At 42.2% G+C, this 16,445-nt stretch overlaps 1 protein-coding gene across 2 annotated transcripts in view; it reads left to right on the top strand.

Annotated features, from left to right (window-relative positions):
- The window catches only part of LOC139685598 (scavenger receptor class B member 1-like), an 83,860-nt gene that overhangs the window by 46,416 nt on the left and 20,999 nt on the right, over nucleotides 1–16,445 (top strand). For both annotated transcript variants that reach the window (XM_071582545.1, XM_071582543.1), the window contains exons 2-3: nucleotides 7,853–7,944; nucleotides 16,279–16,442. In XM_071582545.1, the coding sequence (XP_071438646.1) occupies nucleotides 7,853–7,944; nucleotides 16,279–16,442 (256 nt within the window). The remainder of the gene's footprint in view (nucleotides 1–7,852; nucleotides 7,945–16,278; nucleotides 16,443–16,445) is intronic.

Below are 16,445 nucleotides of genomic sequence, written 5' to 3'. Positions count from 1 at the left end.
GCGCATCTGGAGAGACGTGCTCTGCTGAAGTGATTTAATCCAGGGGGACCCTCGAAGCTTCCAACTAGTCACAAGACTTCCATTTCCGAGGAGATTAATCGCAATGTCATTCAAATCTCAGAATACTTTAGAACCTTTCAGCCGGCATGACATAGCTGAAATATGGAATTTGAAAAGCCATTCATTGAGTCGATTGATCACTTACGCGTAAATGAAGTAAATATTCCGTCAGCAATACGAGGATGGTAGAAAAGCTAGTAGCGCTCTCTGTGAGTGTGTGTGTGTATTCTTGTAATATTTGCTTATTCAATTCCGCTGTTGGGATGACTGTGATCGTATTTTTCGTTCACTCCAGCTACTCCTCGGTTTGTTTTGGCGCACACAGGTCGTGATGTATCTTCTCGTCCGCATCTACGCAATCCCCCGTGCGCCACCGCAAGGGAGTGTGGCGGGGAGTGTTAGGTCACCAGCCTTGCAAGCGCCATCCTAATCATGTATATGAGGCCTTAAACAATAAGACTGCATTCCTCGCACATTCCTGAACTTTTATCAATTATCCCAGCAAAATCTGGTGTTGTACTGCTTGCCATTATGTAGCCACATTTTATGTCTCTTCGTTCCATTTCCCGACTTACTTGTAAAACATTCTTTCCCTCAATCTGAGATTCTTTTCTCAAATTTTTCTTTTTTTCTCTCTGTGAGTTTAATATTGCAAATATGTGACGAGGGATAAGGGGTGGTAGGACACAGCCTCAATCTGGCCCCAATATAAAGACGGGCACCCATCTATTTATCAATCCATCCGCCTCATCTTCAGATACAGAGGCACACTCAAATGTACACTGCACGACTCTTCTTCTTTTACACTGTCTTCCTCTTAGGCTTTCAGCACTCTTTGTTGTACCAGCATCGTTGCCATCGTTGTCTTCATTAAAGTCTGAGTTGCTGCACGTATCTCCAAGTGGAAGTAATTCGGTCCACTTCTGTGAACCTGAAAAGCCTCAAGAAGCTATCTTTGAAGGCGTACGCAATGATTTCTGTATTCTTACTCGCTGAGATTTAATATAGCTCTAATACAATGTCATAATGCCTTTTTATGGCAATAGAAAATGGAAATGTGCCAGCAGTAATGAATGTGACCCTCTCACCGCGAATGCGCTCCAGTGCACTTCGGACTGAGTTCGGTGGCGAGAGTTCACTCGATGGTATTTCGCAAAAGCCATTTAATAATCAGCCCAAGTATCATCTTCTCAAATGGGAGGTAGTACTCGAAGAGAGAAGATTTGCTGAACTGGCTTCTTCTCGAAAATCGCTGCGACAGTTTTTCAAGGAGAGACAACTGCTGAAAATGCGAGCTGAGAGATAACATAGTTCTCATTCATTCGTCGCGTCTAAGAAGAGACATTTTTGGCGGAATGTCTATAACTATTGCGTTTGTAATGTCGATCTTCCTGATAGCATTCTAAAGCACCCTTTAAAAATGCTTTCCTTCGTGTGCAAATGTGATATATTTGCACATGAAGGAAATATAACATTACTCCATGGCACGGTCGTAATTATAAAAATTGATGTTCGTAGGGGCAGTGTATCAGTCTCTATTATATGTATTCGTATGGGTGTAAGTGAAAATAGTTTTTGCATGAATATATATGCCTCAGTGGATGTGAATGGGATGTATTAGTTGGTTTTGCTTGTAGTTTTATTCTGCATCACGGAAGGTAACTCAATACCCCCCCCCCATACGCCCTAGCGGCCTCTTGCGGTGTACTATGTAGATGTAAGGCAGATTGCAATTAAGGCGTGTCAGCCCATTTTGGGTTGCCTTATCCACTGCCACCACATTAGCAGATTGTTAAAAACTACAAATGAAATTAATGATAAATTCCGTTGGTATATAGTAAGTGAAAATAAATTGAGGCACTAGGAATGATTACCAAATAGGGTTTTTAATTTTATATTTGTATGTGTTAATTGACAAAAGAATAACGATGTCTGGAGTTAATACTTTAAAAGTTGTCAAAGTTACTAGATGGATAATGTTGTAAACTATCTTGTAACATCGTCAGAATTCATTTATAAATAACACTATTCATCTAAATCTACATAATACCCCGCAAAGGCATGTGGCGGGGGGTGTTAGGTAACCACCCGTAAAAGATAACAATACCACATGCAAAAACAACAACATGGAAAACTACACCCACAGCAGCGCGCACACTCATGCAAAAATCCCTTCATGTATTTCGTTAACTGATTGCACAGATGGCAGGCTTGGACGATCTTCACCGCATGTTCCAATGAATATCAATCGTCCTGTGATAAAATCGTGTCTTGATTTCAAAGCGACCACCGAATTGCGATACGTGCATCACTCGGCCTGAGTAGAAGGGGTCCATCTTGGGAGAATGAGTTGCAGCGTGCAATCTCTGATCATACTCGGCAATTGACGACGAGTGCAAACTCACCTTGTTTTGTTTTGTCCTCAGCAATGAACACATCATTCAAAATCGTTCAATTTGGGGAAAAAATCGAATCAAAAGTAGAGTTTGCAGGTAGTTCAAGTACATTGTATTTTAGAATGACAAAAGAACTTTTGTGGTCGCTGAATATGCTGACGGGTGACAAGGATTTGAATATTCTACCTTACCTGATGATTGCACAAAATTGATTGATTTGATATTTCCCCTCACAGAGTGCGAAGTCACTAAGAATTGGTAAACCCCACAGATGACGACTATTATTAAAAGTGGTGACACGGAGGACCCCAGCCATCACAGACCCATGTTTTCACTCACTCCTAAATGTTGCAAAATTTTGGAACGCATAATTGTCAGTTCGATAATGAGACACCTCGATAGCATTAACTTTTTCAGTAACAATCATCACGGATTCAGGAAAACCCGCTCATGCGAGACCCAGTTAGGGCTATTTACACAGGACTTACTTCTATCGGGTGAAAGTGGTAGGCAAATGGATGCGATCTTTTTAGATTTTCAAAAGGCATTCGATGTGGTTCCCCACGGTAAACTCATTCATAAATTAAAGGCTACGGATATAAACAGGGGCGCAATAAATTGGGTTGAAGACTTTTTTTCAGAGCGGGAACAGAGGATAGTCCTTGACGGCGCTAGTTCCGACAGCGTACGAGTGATCTCGGGGGTACCTCAAGGAAGTGTAATCGGGCCGTCACTTTTCTAGTTTTTTTTAAACGATTTGAACCGCATTGTGTGAGATTAGAATGTCCGCGGTTAACACGGTGATTTATCGGGGGATATCGGGGGATGAGGGTCGTTTAATTCTAGCACAGGATCTAGTTTGCATTTCGAAATGGTGTTCAAAAGGGGGATTGTCATGAAATTATAATAATTGTTCGGTGGTAAATTTATTTAAAAGATCAACGGGATTTGTTGGCATATTAGCTGGAGTTGACCTAGAAGTAGATGATGCGCTAAAATACCTAGATGTTACTATAACTAACGACTTAACGTAGGGGGACCCACATATTATGTGAAATCTGTGGGCAAGCACACAAAAAAATTGGGATTTATTAGACGCATTGTAGGCAGAAGTGTATACAAGGTTAATGGAATTTGTTACGGGGCTCTTGTAAGGCCTCAATCAGAATATTCATGAAGTGCATGGGATCATAATGAAAAACAATTAAATATTTGTTTTGAGCTTCTTATTTCTTTCTTGCCTCATTAAAGGGAAAAAAGTCATGCATGGATTTCAACACAAATGAATACATTAGTGAACCGCAGGCATATTTTTCTTTGCCCCTGTTTTCGAACTATGCGTGCACCAATCAATAGATGGGACATTGAGTTAGTTAAACCACCGATCGAAATGGCCTCTTGATCGTCCTTTTGAGATAAGAAACGTAAGAGTTCATTGTCTATCCCAATTTTGTCCTCCAGCGGCTTTTAAAATGCGCACGTATAGATTACTTTGGATTCAGGACTTTTAATTAAACACCAAACGCTTTCCAAAGCTCAATCGTACCATGCAACTGCAATAACGACACCGCCCCCTATATATTTACTCGGTCATTTCTGTAAATTGAAAATAATTTTGGGAAAATTTCACCATCAACGATTTCAGTGGATAACCACCTTTCAGTTCCAATAATTTTGTTTGCGCCTCTGCTTTGAATAAGACAAAGATATTCAACGAATTTATTTTTTTAACTCCCGCCGTTAACTACTAATAGAGATGTTTCCTTGACTTGACGGCTGCTTTAATATTTAACGGAAATCTGTTACTTATTACTATGGAATCCCTGATAAAGTTCTCTACCGGATAACACATGAATCACGGTAAATCACCCATTGTATGCATCTCCAGCACTGACCCTCACATCATTTGAGCGGATTTATTTGACAAAGACGACTCCAGAGGTCCACTATTTAACCTACGCTTAAACCTGAAAAAGCCCTGCAGTGCTCGTCTTTTCCATTCGCTACACACACCAGGTGGCCTCGGACATCTTTTGTTCAAACCCTATGAACCCGAGTCGTTCATAGGGTTGCTACGCGATTAGACCGCCGGCTGAAAGTCGACGAAAGAGGCCCCGATATCCCTGCAGAGATGACGAAATCTCCGAGTATTGTCTTTCACTCAGCTATGAGCCAGAGGTCAATCCTTAGGACAAATGGCGAGCGTCCCCTCCCACACGATTCACTTCAGATTTAACGAAACTATTGGTATTAGTGCGTAGTTAGCCGAAGTAATATTGACTAGAATTAGTATTTCACAAAACTATTCGTATCTATTCATTTTAATATACGAGCAAATATTTTATTCCTAAGGCCGACTTTCACTTAAACCCGGACGTAGTAGGAAAACACGAGCCTTTTACCTTTCCTTTGAGATATTTTTTCTTTGCTTTTTAACGCCTCCATAAAACACGACTGATGGCCTTTAAATCTGGTCCCTCTGCACCGGAGCGAGCAACGAACCGCACTCGCCGAAGACCCGCATTGCCCTCCCTCATCTTTGCCACAGTTTCCGCTCCCAAGGAAAGAAGAGACTGGGGCTCCAGCGACCCGGAATCGCACAGTGTAAATTGCAGATATATTCGATCCTCTGGTAAAACCCTTCTCCCTTAAGACTGACCCATATGATCTCCTGATGTGTGTAACCCGTGAAATGTTTGATGTCAGCGTAACACCCAATTGTTTCACCCGTTCTGAAATACTTAATTCCATCCTAGCTATGGTATATATGGTTTGTCCAGAAAAGATTTGAAATAATTTTTGAACGCCGACGTGGACGGCTTGATTGGGGCGATATGTGGTGGGATAGGTAGAGGAAGATCTTAAGAAAGCAATGCGACCCGCGTTAGTTGTCTGTGGGCCGTTACAGTGAGCTGATCAGGACAAATCCGGACCCCTGGGTCAGGTCACGTATTCACGATGACGGAGGGTCATGGAGCAAAGATACGCGATACAATTTTGTTCTAAGCGGGGAAACGTAGCACAACTGGTGGAGGCACTGGCATTGGTTATAAGGGGGCTCTTTCCAGGATAAGAATTTCAGCAATATGTAATTTGATCTGAAATAATGTTTTCCCACAGTTATTCTACTTATTTTTTAGACACCTTGCACATAATTGACGTCTCAATTTTCAATTCTTCTATTTTAAAACGTACATATTCCAATATTCAACTCTTAAGTTATTGAATTACTTATTCCTTCAACCTCTCTCCAATATCCGGCCTAAACCCCTACTTATCATCCCGCAATCTAATGTTCCCGATTATTCCTCTTTAAGTCACTGCGTAGTTTGCAAATTATATACGAAGTCTGTTCAAAAAGTATCGTGACTTTTGTGTTCTTTCAAAAATTATTTATTTATTCATGAATATCTATTTTGTCCCCTTCAAAGTAATCCCCATCAGACATTATGCACTTGTGCCAACGTTTTTTCCAATCCTCGAAGCACTTCAAAAAATCATTTTTTGCGATCTTGTTCAGCTCCTCCTTCGATGCAGTCTTTATCTCGTCAGTTTTTGTCAAGTTTGTGTGGGATTGCTTCGCGCAAATTGCACATAACATGCAGGTAATATTCCTTATTTACCGTTCTACCCTGTGGTAAGAACTCATGATACACCACGCCCCTGCAATCGAAGAAAACTCTAAGCAAATCTTTCACATTCGACCAAACTTGGCGCCTTTTTTTTGGTCTTGGCTCGTGCTGCAGCTTCCATTTGGATGTTTGGGAGTTTGGGAGTTTCCACGTCATAACCATAAACCCATCATTCGTCACCGGTTATGACCCTCTGGAGCAAATTTGGGTCGTCGTGGACAGAGTCCAAAACCTCATTAGCAATGGTTACATAGCATTGTTGTTTTTGGTCGAAATTGAGCAATTTTGGAACGAATTTCGCGGCGACCCGTGTCATGTCCAAATCATTGGTAAAAATCGAATGGAACGAGCCAATCGATATGTTTAGGTCCTCACCACTCAGTCACTCTAATGGTGATTCGACGATTGGCCAATACTATTTTTTTCGCTTCATCAATGTTTTCGTCTGCAGTTGACGTGCTCGGGCGTCCGGCACCCTCTTCGTCGTTCACATCTTCTCGGCCCTCTGAGAACACTTTGTACCACCGATAAACGTTGCTTCGATCCAAGGTAGCTTCTCCATATATCACAGTCAACATTCGGAATGCGTCCGCCCACTTAATTTTGTTTTTCACACAAACTTTGATACAGATTCTTTGACCCATTTTTTGGGACGGGCAAATATCGAAGACAAGCCAAAACACGTCCAAGCAAAACAGCTGTCAACAATTAAATGAACATTCAAAATGGCCGAACCTTTTGGCATGAGAGAGAGACATAAGTACCAGCATAATGCTACAAAAAAACCGAAGATTAAATATACGTTACCGGCGGAAATTCAAAAATCGCGATAGTTTTTGAACTGACCTCGTAAGATTGAAGATAACCTGGGGTATCAGGTCACTAATGTATGGCAAGAAATCATCAGGCCCTTAAAACCTTCCTGCGGAACCCTTGAAATTAGGTTTGCCTTTAATTAACTTAACCCGTCGACGGCCACTTTTAAATTACTATTAGATAAGAAATCCCCAGTCCAGGCAGTCACTTTCTCGTTGATGCCATAAACTCTTAGTTTGTGTATCCACATCTCTTGGGATTCCTTGTCGGAAGATTCCTTGAAATCTAAAAATGTTGCATCCACTTAGAGATTCCTTTCACATTGATTTGAGGATATCATGACTTCAAAAATCCGATCTGGCTTTTGTAAGCCCGTGCTGGATAAGGCAGGGTACGCATGTGCGCCCATTCGAGAAAGGCCACTATAAATCAAAAGGTCAAATTGAGCCTGTCCTTGAGTTGGCCGCAGCCATTCAATGCTTCTAGTCTCTAGAAAGCAAAGAGTTGCATATGCTGGGAAGCCAAACTGTGTCTATTCCCATTAGGCCACGCCCGCAGTGTGTGTGGAGAAGTCCCTTCCCGTCCCATTTAAGCCCCTCGCCCCATCTCTCGCCTCACCTTCCAATCACTCCCTCCAAATTATCCTTGGCGACATCTCCAACCAATCAAGCATTGCAGACCAATCCTAAACCTTCTCTCCCGACGTTTTGGACACCTGGTCAATTCCCGGAAACGGTGGACGATCAGGAAAACCGAAAATGATTTGCAATCCTAAATGCTCTACCGAATAATATAAGACTATTGAGTGTCTAAATGAGTGCCCTGTGAATCCGTGGGGGGGGGTTTCAAGAGCCCTTTTTAGTGATTACAAGTTAGAATTTGCATGCGATGGGAAATCCGTCCGCTGTGATCTAATCAGTGACCTCTCTCTCTCTCTCTTCTCCCCAGCCATCCTGGTCCTGTTCTGTGCGTCCTGCTTCGCTTTCGTGGGCGCCGTTCTCCTGTGGACAACGGACGTCGTCAACAGCCTCATATTGAGCGTAAGGATGGTGTACCGCCAATAAGCGGAGCTCACCCGCTTCCCTCGCGGGCCGGCTCTTCCCCAAATGGACGCTCACTTTTCACTTCCTCCTCCGAGAGCTGCGCCGGGATTAATGATGCCAAATCTTTTAAACAAAAATTTTCTGTCGAATACTAAAAGTTTTGTGATTCTTGATGAATCAGCATATCTAAGCCCGATGGAAACGAACTTCAATATCTCGTGCCGCACCTAGCAGGAGGAGGAGTTTGTCCAGAGACGGATTTTAAAGAGTATTGACGACGTTCACTTCCTCCATGAAGAATCCACCCTCCCGTGGCCATTCATTGAATTCACGGAAAAAGTTGGTAAAAAGGAGAAATAATGAATACGGTACCCTTGAAAAGTTTATTCCAGAAAAGTCAATGCGTATTTCCAAATCCAATTCTCCGTGGCTCAATTCGGAAATCCTACAATCGATTACTTTACATTACGAAACATTTCGTTGTTACAAGAAAAACCATGATTACGGTCCGTTCAATACCTTTTAATACCTCAGAAATAAAATGAAGCAGTTTATAAGAAGTAAAACCTAAAATTCTTCCAGCCCACCGAATCGAGGAACTCATCGGCCATACTGTGTGTACAATAAACTGAGAATGATTGGTTTAGGTAAACAAAAGGATTTCACTTAACTACTGGCCACGTTATTTGCCTCTTGATACGTTAAATTCTATATTTTCTCAGTCACCTAATGACATCTTGGGGAAAATCACAGACCAAACCAGTTATACAGCAATACTATTCAAAAGAAGGGTCCATCAGCAACTCTCTCGCGGAACTTCAATTTATACCCGTAACTCAAATACACTTGAGTGTTCCCTGCCATTGAACGATTCGAATCTTAGGCGCAATGTGCTCATGGAATTCCGTTTGACTTCATCAAAATATTCATCTCACTTTGCATTACAAATATGAATTTTAAATTCGTCATTATTACGACATCTATATAAAATAAGTCGATGGAAGTCAGTCTCCATCCAGAAAAGTCCTCAAAAGAGAGATTCTTAAAGAGGAGAAAGAGGTTTCTTTTACTTTCTTCTAATCTTATACAAAGCCCTGGGAAAACTTGTCTACGAACGAATTACCCACTCTATGAAGAATAATTACACCCTTGACCTAAAACAATCCGCATTTCGCCTTGGAAACTGCTACTGCTCGATGACCGACGATGTGCGACATGCAATGGTCAAAAGGGGCGTGGCGATATTGGTTCCGCTAGGTTTTAGCAAGGCCTTCGATTGACCAGATGCTGATATCCTTTCCGCGAAATTGAAGTGCATGGGCTTTCCTGCTACGGCTACCATTTGGGTTAATTCATGTCTATCACATCGACATCAGAATGTGATCGATCTCAGGTAAAAGTTTCAAGAGGGTGCACCCTATGGTTCAGTTCTCGGTCCGCTTTTATTTTGTTTGCATATCAACGATTATAATAAAATGCACACGCCACTCAATGTTCGCTCAATAACTTTCATAATAGTACTAGGCTTATTAATAATGATTAAAAAGTCTTAACTCGAAAGTATGAATCCTAGAAAGTCACAAGCAATTAATTGCCACAGGTTACCCCTGATTGCAAGCATTGGTTAAAGAAGAGCAACTGCCGATATTAAATAATGCAGATGTACAATATTGCGATGCTGTTTGACATTTCGGTCTAGTGATAGATGGACGCCTCTCGGACGTCGCATGTCATTAAAATATGCAAAACCGTCAATCAATCATTATACCATCTTCTTAAACTTCAGCACGTCATTCCCGCATCTTTAAAGATATAATTAGTTGCCAGCTTAATTCTACTGTATTTGGAATACGCTGACACCAAGGTATTTCTCAGGAGCTTCCATAAAACTTCAACGTTCCCTCAATGCATATACCAGGTATATCTTTAATTTGCCAATTTCTGATCACATAGCAACTAATGTCAACAAAATCTTCTGGATAAAACTTGACTCTCGATGACCACTGCATGTTTTAACCTTTCTCTACAAAGCTCTGTAAAACAAAACATTAAGTCCAAAAACCTTTCACCCGATATCCATAGTCTTAATAAGAAGGCACGCGAACCAAGCACTCGAGGGAATCAAAATCTTGTAACACCTAATCCCCTAACGACAATTAATAACAAGTCGTCCGCCCTCTAGCCGAGTAGGTGGAGAATAAGCTTACCATAACCACAAGAATAAAAAGAGACATTTCAGGCGTGATATTGTGGAATGAACCATAAACACAGTAATCAATTCGGAGGTCAGTTTGGTAGGCGATGGTAGAATTCACACCCAGTACTAAGCCCTATGCGGCGTGAGAAATTCACACATCAGGGTAGGGGGGCCAGTTCCTTTCCCTTGCCGGTTATGGTTTCCCAGGAAGGTCTGGTACCCGAAAAATCACTTTAGCTTGGGTGGAGCTGCAGGTGCCCAGAGTGTCTTGCCCGGAAATCGAACCGAGGCCCCTTTTTATGGTGGAATATCATAATTAATTAAAAATTGGAAATTTCCCAAAAAAATAACTTTTTACACAAATTTCATTTGTGGAAAATTGTCGAAATTAAATAACCACAAGAAATGCACCTTGTCTGCAATCGTTTCAAATGAAGGCACCAAACACTCCCTGAGGCACAAGAGATTGACTCATGATTTGATAAGCAAGCGTTTCCATCCCTTGTGAATGGCATAATAGGACTCTGCATACGGTTGTAAATATGCCATTACTTATCTCTAAATATTTGTTGATAGCCATTCAATGTTAACTAATATTATGCATGAATAAATTATACTTATCAATTTTACAGGTGTATATAAATATTTATTTATTTATATGCTAAATACAGGCTGTATTATTAGCCCATTTTTAAATTTCATAGTATTAATACTTTTATTTATGTATATTTTATTCCCTTTTTAGGTTTTATTTCTATCGATATTCATTTAGCTTTTCCCTGAATATAATGACCGTTACTGTGGTTTCTTCCAAAAAATGAATTTCAATTTTATAGTTACGTGTGTTTCTACGCTTATAAATCATTACTCTCCCTTTTTCCTTGCATATTTTCTTCAAATGTGACATTTTATCTCCCTGTTCATGCTACAACTTGACTTAAATATAATGTGCACTTATCCTTGGTGCTCTCATGGCATGTATCAACCTTTCGCTGCCATTAGGTAAGAGCACATTAATCATATCCCTGTACGTTTCTCGCAGGGTTTTCCCACACCGCTTCTTCCACTTCCTGTTCGTGGGTTTTACTTGAAAGGGTTTTTTCGTTAAGGATATCTGTTTACCATCCTTACGATTTTCCCACAAACGTATTTCGTTTATTTCCAAACTTATCGTCCCAATTATCGCCATGTAACATTGTTCTTTTATTTCTTATTATCCTTAAAATCCCTCCCGGAATACAACCTTGACGTGGTGGATGGGCTTGTGCGTTCCGATGACACCTAGAGCTGTGCTGGCGGGAGTAATAATAATTGCCCCTGGTAGGGTCACCCATGCCAGATAGGTCGAAGGTTGGGAGCCAGACAAAAGGTAGTCCACGCAGCGTCTGTTCCTTAGTAAGGCGGCTGCGATGACGTCTGACCCCAGTGGGGCGGCCAGTAAGTGATGGTGTCACGTTAAAAACACTATTGAAAAGGCAACGGGAAACCACCTCAATTCTCATTCCCAAGATTAACATGATGGACTATACAGAGATTTTGAGTCCTGGCAGCTACGGGGCTCGGCCCAATCGGCCGTGTGTCGGGCCCGGCAGCGGGGGAGGCAAGGCTTCCACGGTCGTCATCCCACGAAACCCTTGCAAGGGAAAACCAGCAGCAGCAGGGCAGAAGACGCAGGAGAAGAAGACCAAAGTAGTTAGAATAAGAACGTGGAATGTTAGGACAATGATGAGGACAGGGAAATTGGAGAATGTTAAGCGAGAGATGGAAAGGAGAAGTATAGAAATTTTAGGTCTATGCGAGGTGAGATGGAAAGATAGCGGGGATTACTGGAGTGATAAGTATAGAATAATATACAGCGGTGGGGAGGAGAGCCAACGAGGGGTTGCCATGGTATTAAATGAAGAGGTAGGAAGAAGCGTAGTCAACATAGAGCAGGTAACGGATAGAATACTACTAGTGGAGATAAAAGCAGAACCGACGAACTCAGTTATTATTTAGGTATACATGCCACCGAGCAACCATAAGGAAGAAGAGGTCGATAGGATATACGATCAGTTAGAGGACATAATCGCGTGTGTTCCTGCAGGGAAACATTTGATAGTGATGGGGGATTGGAATGCGACGGTAGGCGAAGGAAGAGATGGTGACGAGGTCGGGGACTACGGTTTAAGCACGAGGAATGACCGCGGGGAGAAAGCAGTTGAGTTCTGCAGGAGACAGGGCTTAGTCATCACCAACACTTGGGTTATGTCACTCACAGATATGTTTATTGGAAATGTTTCATGACCAAAGATCAATTTTCAAATCTGTTGTTGCAATTAAAGCAGGTGTTAATTATATAATAGATAGCTTCATACCTTCTTTGTTAACATTGGTTAAAATTTATGACCATATATATTATTACTATTGGCAGTCTAACGTATAAATTAGGTTTTGGAAGGGCACGGACTGATTGTCACTAAATTTTTTTGGCTTAGTTTAACTATGCAAAACTCGGCACCCCATGTTGCATAAATGTTTTACAATTCCGCATACAGCCTGCCATTCCCTCCATTCGTGGCAACATCTCTACCCAAACTCCACTCCTTCTTTGCTAGCCTAACGTTCTCCCCTATGTCATAGTCTCCAACATTTCAATCATAGTGCCCTCATTCACATCCTCTGTTTCCTTTGGCTTTCTCCCAATAATTCCCCCTCCTCTCCTCCTCATGCCAATGTACTCCCTCGTTTGTTTCCTTTCGGTTCAATTCACCTGTTTATCCATCTCTACATCCACATTTCAAAATTCTCCCATCCAAGCCCATTATCTTGTTTTAACAACCGCTTTCCACGCCATAAAAAACGACAAATCATATCAAAGTATTCAATAATCTTTTCTTAATACGCTTACTCAACGTCCCTCTCATTGGCTCCCTCCTCCTTAAGGTTTCTCATGCTATCCTATTTCTTCTTCTCCTTATGTGCCCACGCTTTGATGGTCTTGGTCCAAAGCACTTCCAAGATGGGTGAACTACTCCACCTGCCCGCATAACTTTGAAATGGCAATCCTTCTCGAAAACGTCGTAACATTTGCTTTGTTTATTGATCCTTATCCCATACCTTTTGAGCTGATGTTCTCATAGGTTCACAAATGATAGTAACCCCTCGACTTACTGGATAGCGAAGGCTAAAGCATTCTCCATGTACTCCTATTTTATGCAATTAATTCATTATTCTATCCTATCTACTCGATAGAACACCTCGAAATCCACGAAACAAAAAACGCGTCCTCATTGTGTTCTATATTCCTCTCTATTTGTGATCTCATTACTGCAATGGCATCGCACGTTCCTCTCCCCGTCCTGAACCAAAACTGATCATCCCCTAAGTAATCGTTTACCTGCTCTCCATCCTTTTGTTCATGATCCCGAGAACCACTTTAGCTGCCTGGGCTATCACTATTATTGTTCTGTAGTCCTCACGTAATGCTGCCCTTCCTTTTTTTATGATGGGAACTAACATTGATCAAGCGAAACCCTCCGGTGGAAGTCTTCCCTCATAAATACGACCAATCAGCGGTAGTAACCACTCAATCTTCTTTTTTTCTAAACTCTTGAGCCTTTCTGCAGGGATTTGTCCATTCCTTCGCCCTTTTTAAATCTTAATTCCCATAATACCCTTTCTATCCCGCAATCGAATATGCCTGGGACCTAAGGTATCTTCATCTACGTCATATTCTCTCTTTCCCCCAATGTAGCATATATTATATGTACAATAATTATTATTTTTTAAATATATTTTATTTTGGTATTTTCCTGTAACCACTATACAATTTCTACACTCTTTGAATTGATGCTTGTTGATTTATTTCTGCATTTAACGACGTAGGCTTGGGTGGGAGAAGGGACCATCTGGTCTTAATTTAGCCCCAAAGATGACGTTTTATTATTGATATTTCTGTGAATAAATTTGCTAGTCACTGATCTTTACCATGTACGAGTGCGTAAATACCCGATGCAGTATTCTTTCTATCTCCCTTGAATTTTTTCTGGTTCGATTAATAGTTTTCCTGCCGTATTTGCATAGTGTGCACGGGTTTCCCTTGTTATTTTCTGATAGCTCATTCACTTTTCTGTGCAACGTAGCCATTTCTCCCTTTATTTGTGAAAGCTCTACATACTATAGTATATCCTCTCACTGCAATTTTTCCCACGTGCTTCTTTCATCTTAACAGTTTCCTTCATTGGTTGTACGTACGTATTATTTGTCTCTTTGTGCGCCCTTCTTTCTAATTCAGCGTGTACCTTCCCTCATTTCCTCATCTCATCTATCTTTCTAATCAATTCCTCTGTGATACATACAGGGTTCGTCCGGAAAATAAGTGTACTGACTCCTGGGCTGGGCGCGCCGCTCCACCGCTCTGACGGGCTGCGATTGGAGGGGGGTATGTTGGCAAGCGACGCTGAAAAAGGCAGTCGGCTCTGAGCTGTGGTGTAGTGAGGGGCTCTGTTAACGCGAACCTCCACGCTCGACCCACGTCACGGAACGCGATGCCGAAGTTTTTGGAGCAGCGTTATTCCATCAAATTTGCGGTAAAGCTTGGGAAATCGTCTACCGAAACTGTCGGTATGATTAACCAGGCTTACGGGGAGTCAGCCATGTCCAGAAACATGATCTTTCGGTGGCACAAGATGTTCGTGGAGGGCAGAGAAGAGGTCGACGACGAGTCTTCGAGAGGTTCCCGATGATGCCTTCGCGGGAGCGTTCCAGGAATGGGAACGCCGCTGGAACAAGTGTATCGACTCACAAGGGTCCTATTTTGAGGAATATTAGCTTAAGATATGTAAAAGTGTAATAAATTTTTTTTCCTGAGCTCAGTACACTTATTTTCCGGACGAACCCTGTAGTTCCCCAGCTATTTTTATACGCACTTTTCCTGGATTTTATTTTTTCGCTTTCGAGATCTCTTTTTTGATGCTTCCAATTCTTCTTCACTGACCAGCTCCCATTCCTCACTCATGGTTTTCCCTGCAGCCTGCTTGCTCTCCTTTCTTATCGTTCCCGTCAATGCTCCCATGTACCATTCCTTAAACAGTCTTCTGTTTCATTTTTTTTGTTGGACGCTGTACTTCATCGTTGCTAAATAATGATGAGTCCGCATCCGCTCCCGGGAAAATTCGCACATTGATCACGCTGTTCCTAAATCTGTGACTAATCATAATATAATATAACTGATACATTTCTGAGTCACCTGACATTTTCCATGTATATACCTACGCCTTTTGTGGTGTCTAAACCAAGTGTCGGTGATGACTAACCCCTGTCGCCCCCAGAATTCGATTGATTGCTTTCTCCCCGCGGTCATTCCTCGAGCCTAATCCGTAGTCCCCCACCTCATCACCATCTCTTCCTTCGCCTACTGCCACGTGCCAATCCCCCACGGTCCCGAGAATGCGAATAAGATCAACGCAGACTTTGCGGTTCGAAAAGAAATCAACTTTTCCAGCTTTGAGGCATCAAGGTTGGAAAATTCCCCGCATTGTGCAATGCCCCATTGTAAGATTTGAGCTGGCATTTGAGCTGACGACATTCCAAATAGTATCAGACATTTGGGTGTATTCTACCCACTTAATGGTAGGTTTCTGGCGATCATTAACGACTATTTACCACTGCATTCTTCTACGTGGTTCTCTGTTGCCTAAAAAGCTCATATTCTTACTTCCTCTAGCCCGCTTTCTTCCCTCCACTGATGCCTTCTACATGTTCCTGTAACTTACTACCTTTCACTATTCTTCAATTCCCTCCTCTCGCTTTCTTTGCCTTGTTCGTATTTCCCCCGATAACTTCCCTTCTTCGCTCACCCTGTGGAAAACCGCTGTTTTTTTCTTCTCTTCCGCTAAATTCTTAATTTTCCACATCCTTCGCCACACCCACATCCCAGAAACCTCCAGCCAATGCTTACCCTATAGCCTCCTCGAAGCCAAAGCAACTCACATTCATTTAGCCTTCGGGGGATCGCGGGGTTTGCATGTCAAATTGGATGTGTGCCGGGCGCCTCGCTGGTCTGCAATCAGTCCCGAGACAAGGTCGAGGCGCACCTCGATCTCATTCCGTTCGCTCGACACCCGTTCAATCAACTCCTTCCCCTTCGACAGGGCCTGGTGATCGAGAACAACACGCAGCTGTTCGAGTGGTGGCGGGCGCCCCCCGTGGACACCATCTTCAAGCTGAGGGTCTTCAACTACACCAACTCCGAGGCGTACCTCAACGGCACGGACAAGAAACTGCGTCTCCAGGAACTCGGACCCTACATCTACAAGTA

Source organism: Hetaerina americana, unplaced genomic scaffold (genome assembly GCF_022747635.1).
Source record: "Hetaerina americana unplaced genomic scaffold, ioHetAmer1.1.p SCAF_118, whole genome shotgun sequence".
Classification (NCBI taxonomy): Eukaryota; Metazoa; Arthropoda; class Insecta; order Odonata; family Calopterygidae; genus Hetaerina; species Hetaerina americana.
Note: the sequence above shows the minus strand (reverse complement) of the source record. Positions and strands in the feature narration are given on the sequence as shown.